Source organism: Labrus mixtus, chromosome 24 (genome assembly GCF_963584025.1).
Source record: "Labrus mixtus chromosome 24, fLabMix1.1, whole genome shotgun sequence".
Classification (NCBI taxonomy): Eukaryota; Metazoa; Chordata; class Actinopteri; order Labriformes; family Labridae; genus Labrus; species Labrus mixtus.
Genome location: NC_083635.1, coordinates 1,096,016 through 1,102,670, shown reverse-complemented (window position 1 = coordinate 1,102,670; position 6,655 = coordinate 1,096,016). Strand labels below are relative to the sequence as shown.

Here is a 6,655-nt window from a genome sequence, read left to right as displayed (position 1 = left end):
TCAGGAGATCAAACGTACTTTATTGTCATGCAGTTTCTTTAGTGTTTGTCTGCTGAACACACTTTAATTTCTAACACTACATACTGTTATTTTTGCACTTAGATATATATCATAAATGTTTAACAGAAGCAGGTTTATAATCATATAGTCAATTTAAAATTAACTTTAAAGCATGTTTACACTTATATAACAGTCATGTGCTTTCATTAACCATCAGTGTCGGAATTACACATCAGAAAACATCAAATCAATCCATTTCTATTTGTATAACAAGTGTCACTTTATTTAGACACAAATCACACCATGCAAACTGTTCTACTGCAGTGTGTGTGTGTGTGTGTGTGTCGCTGTCTATGTAGCTGCTCTTCATGTTTTACAGGCATGTTAACAAGTCGCTCTGCTGTCATGCTCTATATGACCACTAGAGGGCATCAAAGCCACTTTCAGGTTTTTCAATTTAATTTGCAGTTCCACTCAGTGCTTTGAATACTACATTACCCATGAGCATCAGCGACTGGTGCTGGAGACAGTGAGCCAATCAGAGTCCCTGGAGGTGGGTGGTTTTAAGCCTCTTATGGTGTTGATATTAGTTTTTATTTTTATGTCTTATGATGAAAACATCTCTCGGTGACATCACATGTTCTAAAAGCGACATAAATAATGAATATGTTTTTACATTTATAACGTGTTATATTCGGGATACATTTTGATTTAGAGAGTGTTGAATTACATTTATATTCTTACCTCAGAATCAGTTTCATTTATGCTGTTGGGATGTGTATTATTTTTATATTATGATGTTTACAGATGTGTTTTCTGTGTGTGTTTTAGTAAGTGAGATCATCTAACTTTTCAAATATTTGTCTTCTTTGATTTATTTTTTTACCCAGGCATGTTTTATGATGCTTCCTGTAGAAACACAGAAACCCCATGGAATCGGCCAAGAAAGAAGATAAAAATAACTCATCAGAGTGTTTGGGTCACTGCATGAAGCAGCAGGGCTCATGGGAAATGTATTTTCCCAGCAGAGATTTCTTGACTGTTTCCTCAGGGACCATCGTCATTCCCACCAAAACTGTGTGAGTGTCATAAGTGTCCTGTATTAATCCAGTGCCTTTAGTTAGCTGTGTAATAATCCAGATGTTGGAGTTATGTGGCAGTAGTTATAGCTGTGTAATAATCCAGATGTTGCAGTTATGTGCCCTTAGTTATAGCTGTGTAATAATCCAGATGTTGCAGTTATGTGCCCTTAGTTATAGCTGTGTAATAATCCAGATGTTGGAATTATGCTGCAGTAGTTATAGCTGTGTAATAATCCAGATGTTGGCGTTATGTGTCTGCAGTTATAGCTGTGTAATAATCCAGATGTTGCAGTTATGGGGCAGTAGTTACAGCTGTGTAATAATCCAGATGTTGCAGTTATGTGGCAGTAGTTATAGCTGTGTAATAATCCAGATGTTGGAGTTATGTGGCAGTAGTTATAGCTGTGTAATAATCCAGATGTTGCAGTTATGTGTTAGCTGTGTACTAATCCAGATGTTGGAGATATATGCCCTTAGTTTTAGCTGAATAATAATCCAGATGTCTCATCGCTCTCTCTGATTGGTGGCTCCTCAGCTGGACAGCAGCACGATGATGTAGATGAGCAGCAGACAGATGAGGATGAGTGTGAAGTTGACAAACAGCTCCTGAAGGTTCCTCTTGGCTTGAGGGGTCACCTCGATCTGAGAAGCCCGCCGTATAGCCGACTTGGTCATGTGCTGCACGCGCTCCATGGAGGCAGGGGGGCGGGGCTAGATCCTGATATCCTGGGATTAACAGAGGAGAGAGTTCAGGCAGGCTGACGAGGCCTGAGAGGACGGAGACAGGGAGGACTGGAGTCAAACTGGAGCTGCTGGTGTGCGGAGGGTGTGAGGTCCTCACGGGTTCACTGACACAGATTCTTCTTCGCTTCTCTCTTTACTGAAAAAGAGAAACAGAAGGTCATTATTCACTCCTTGGTTTACTTTTTTTTAAAATTTTTATCAGAGATCCTGATGATGAATGAGATGAAGATGGCTCATTGAAAAATTGATCTCTGTTCTTTCGAAAACTCAAGTATCAACATTCAGAGTGAAAGTGTTAAAGTCAGAAAAGTCAAACACTTAACATGAGTAATAAAACATCCTCTATCAGCATGCTAACATTAACATAGCAGCACAGCAGGTTCACTTTAAGGTTTGTTTTACTTGAATAACTGAGTTTATATCATTCCATCATTTTGAAAAAAGTCACTTTAGACCCGCTCTGCTGTTTCAAACACCCTTTATACTTCTGCTGTAGTGCCCCCTGCTGGACATAACGTTCATTACACCCTCAGGCTTTATTGTGAAACATACATTTTTATGGTCGACTTCAGCACTTTGTCTTGTTCTAAGTTCGGAAAAAACACAGTTGGAGCTGGCATCCAATCACAGCAGAGAGTTAAGGTTATGAGTCAGCCAATCACAGCAGAGCATGGTTGGTTAAAGTGAAGCAGGGTGTCCATGTTGGATTTGTGTGTATTGTCAGGGAGATGTTTCTGGAATCTTTCAGCTCGTCTATTTTTAACGCTCGCTCTCTGCTCTCCGCCTCCGCTCTCTGCTCTGCTCTCCATCATCACCTGACATGTTCACACCTTCACACACACACACACTCTCTGTCAGCCAGAGGATTAACTACAGGAGACTGCGGGGTGACCTCTGACCTCCGACTGACAACAGGAAGTGTCCTCTGATTTACAGACAGTCTGCAGGCGGCTCTGAGCGCGTGCAGTAACCAGTCTTTGCGATCCAAGGAAGTCCTCCAGAGTCTGTGTTGATCACAGGAAGTCCACCAGAGTCAGTGTTGAGCATGTTTGATTGACAGATGTCTCAGCCAATCACCATCAGTCTCTCAATGCTACTTTATTCCTTCTCTAATATTGGATGTTATGACTCAATAATTCCTTGGAGTGTTTGAAGGATCACTTTTATTTTTATCACACAGCAGCCGAGCAGCGCCGACAGCAGATTGTCCTTTAGAAACACAATCAGCTGTTGTTCATGGGGGTGGGGGAGATATCAGAGTCATGTTAAGAGGAAACACTGAATATTTCCATCACAGCAGCTGAGTACGTGAGTACGTGTGTGTGTGTTTCTTGGTATTGTTTATGATGAACAGCTGATCCTCTGATCAGCTGAAGTTGATTGTGTGGCCCGTTCAACATTGTCTCCATGGTTACAGGTCACTGTGACGTGAAATAAAGTGTGATGGATGGTTTTTGGACGCTGACCACGTCTCTCCGAGTGAATAAGTGTGTGCGTGCATGTGATGAAGGTGAGGATCATCTTTATATAAAGTCGTGACGATGACAGAAACACTTCAGATTAATGATCCACTTCAGCTCCAGGAAATGAGATGGACCAATAGAAACAGTGAATGATGTGGCGCCGGTGACCTAGTGGTTAGTTTTCTTCCCCGTGTACAGAGGCTACAGTCATTCAAGAATACGACCTTTGGCACCTTTAGCACGGAATTCCTCTCTCTCTCCCTGATCTCTGACTCTATCATTTGTCCTATCAAAATAAAAGCATAAGAATAAACCTTAAATAAAATAATAAACTTTGAAACGACTTCAAATCAGAAATCTGCAACCAGGACAATTTCTATATAAATAGATTCATATTTAAACTTCATGATGTCATCAATATTTGTTATTATTTATCTTAATAATATCAGAAATCTATCAATAATAATAACCATTTTTTATCTCTAAACAATACATTCATGGTTACACTCAACTGGTCGGTCTTCTCAGAGGTTACATCAGAAGCTTCAGAAAAGACATGGAAAACAAATGTACACACACACACACACACACACACACACACACACACGTACACACGTACACACACGTACACACGTACACACACACACACACACACGTACACACGTACAGACGTACACACACACACACACACACACACACACACACACACACACAAAAACACACACACACACACACACACACATGTACACACACACACACACACACACACACACACAAAACACACACACACACACACACACCCGTACACACACACACACACACACACACACACACACACACACACACGTACACACACACACACACACACACACACACAAAAACACACACACACACACACACACACACACACACACACACACACGTACACATGTACACACACACACACACACACACACAAAAACACACACACACACACGTACACACACACACACACACACACACACACACAAAAACACACACACACACACACACACACTCACACACACACACAAAAACACGTACACACACACACACACACACAAACGCAGTTTTATGAGGACATACTTAAAGTCCTCTTTAGAATCAAAGATGGTTAAAATCAGTGATGTCTCACTGACAGAAATCCTGCAGCTTTCAAACTTTTTGTAATGTTCAGTGTAAAAAGTTAAACTAAAATTAAACTTAAAAATAAATAAATAAAAACATTTATTAATTATTATTATTATTATTAAAAGAGTGTGATGAATCTATCTCTCTGAAGGATGCTCTTACCTTCAGACGTCGACTGAGCTGCTCCGAGTTTGAGAAGAAATGTGAGGGCGAGCTCTGCAGGGCTGACAGAGAGGGAGAGAGAGGGAGAGAGAGGGGAGAGAAGGAGAGAGAGAGAATAGAAAGAGGGGAGGGGGGAAAGGAAAGAGAGGGGAGAGAGAAAGAGAGAGAGGGGGAGAGACAACAGAGAGAGAGAGAGAGAGAGAGAGAGGGTGGAGACAGAGGAGAGAGAGAGGAGAGAGAGAGGGGGGAGAGACAACAGAGGGGGGACATCTCAGGGCAAAGTCGTCTCTTTCCTCGCTGAGCTTCAAGTTCTTTATAAGTTTGAACTTTACAAACCTATCTCAACTAGCATAGTAATAAATAAGCCTCCCCAATGTAGACATTTAGCCTGTAGTCGTCATGGTAACAGCTGAATACCCATCACATACTCCACATGCTAACAGTTAGCTGTATACGCTAGTAGAATCAGAGTTGATCTAAATCCTGTAACATTACTGATCCCCGTCGGTCGGTCTTTAACTTCAACAACACCTCTGATCTGATTGTCAACAGATGTCGTCGTCTGTGATGAGGAGCCATGACAGCACTGTGTGTGTTTTTACAACAGTGTAGTTGCACTCAGAGACCTTCAGAGGGGGGTAAAGAGCACCAAGCTGAATTCCCCCAGAATGTTTAAATTATTCTAACTTCATGTTGCAGCCTTAAAAACTCGATTAAATTACTTGTGTGTGTGCGTGCAGTGTGTGTGTGTGTGCATCCAGAGTTGTGTGTGTGTCCTCTCTGATACCCGTGTTTAAATGCTAACTCTCCTTATTAACCAGAAGCAAATCTTTCTGGGACACAGCAGGGGGAATGGGGGGTTATTTTTACTTTTTACAGACTTTTATACCCCCCTACCCCCCCACCCCTCCCTCTGTGTGTCCCCTGAGGATGGCGCTGTCCAGGACTACAAACAGACCCAGAACCCAGAGCGAGCTGTTTATACCCCAGAATGTGTCCTGACCCACATCTTCAGATTCCTGTCAAGAAGCAGCTGATGACTTATACATGTCACACACACGAGACGCTCTGAGCTCCGCCTCCTCACATGTTGACATGACGATGTCGTCAACCTAACAGGAATAATAATTCAGAGTTATCAGGCCTCTAACAGGATGATCAGTAGTGTTGTGTTACAGTCGATCAGATGTTTGTGAAGCATGGCTCGTGATCAGGAGCTGAACCCTCAGGGTCTCTCTCTCTCTGCCTCTCTCTCTCTCTCTTTGAGCGCTCGCTGTGAGGGCTAGAGGTGAGAACAGCTGTTCATAGTAACGCTGCAGGATCATCTACAGCACACAGAGCTAACTGCTAGCTCTGCTCTGAGGTGACTGTGCTTGTTGTGACCTCCCCCTCCTCAGTGAACATGTCACAGTTTGTAGTCTGAACTACAATAACAGAGATGTTACTAAAGTACAGACACACTCGGCTCAGATCTGTGCTCCTCACGACGTCTCATATCCTCCTGGGTCTTCAAACTCTCTGCTTTTTAAATCCAGAAGAAAAATGTGCCAGATGAAAATAGTTTCCTGTTTTTTTTTTTCCTGATCTCGGAGCAGCTCTGTGGCCTTACATGGACAAATGTTAGACCGCCCTGAAGACGAGGAGAGAGAGAGAGAGGATGATGCAGATTAAAGAAACGAGCAGACAGAGAGAAAAGGGGCCAGAGAAAACACACACACACACACACACACACACACACACACACACACACACACACACACACACACACACACACACACACACACACACACACACAAAACCGACAGCTACATCATGAAACTTGTCCTCACACAGCTTTGTTGTGGATTAAGTAAAGGACTACCTGACCTCCCCTTCTGCAGCACTCACACTTCCTGTGACTTCAACAATCTGACCTTTGACCTGACACTCAGGCACTCAATGTGTTCAAAGGAAGTTGTTTCCCCGTTTCCATTCACTCTCCATCACTCTCTCCATCACTCTCCATCACTCTCTCCGTCAGTCTCCATCACTCTCCGTCACTCTCCAACACCCCTC

At 42.7% G+C, this 6,655-nt stretch overlaps 1 protein-coding gene across 1 annotated transcript; it reads right to left on the bottom strand.

Annotated features, from left to right (window-relative positions):
• On the bottom strand, window positions 1-4,826 carry pln (phospholamban). Its single transcript, XM_061032628.1, has 2 exons — window positions 4,601-4,826; window positions 1-1,962 (listed from the first exon to the last, which is right to left on the bottom strand). Exon 2 carries the CDS (start codon window positions 1,773-1,775, stop codon window positions 1,614-1,616), a length of 162 nt encoding a protein of 53 aa, XP_060888611.1. The 5' UTR covers window positions 1,776-1,962; window positions 4,601-4,826; the 3' UTR covers window positions 1-1,613.
• Window positions 4,827-6,655: the final 1,829 nt, after the last annotated feature.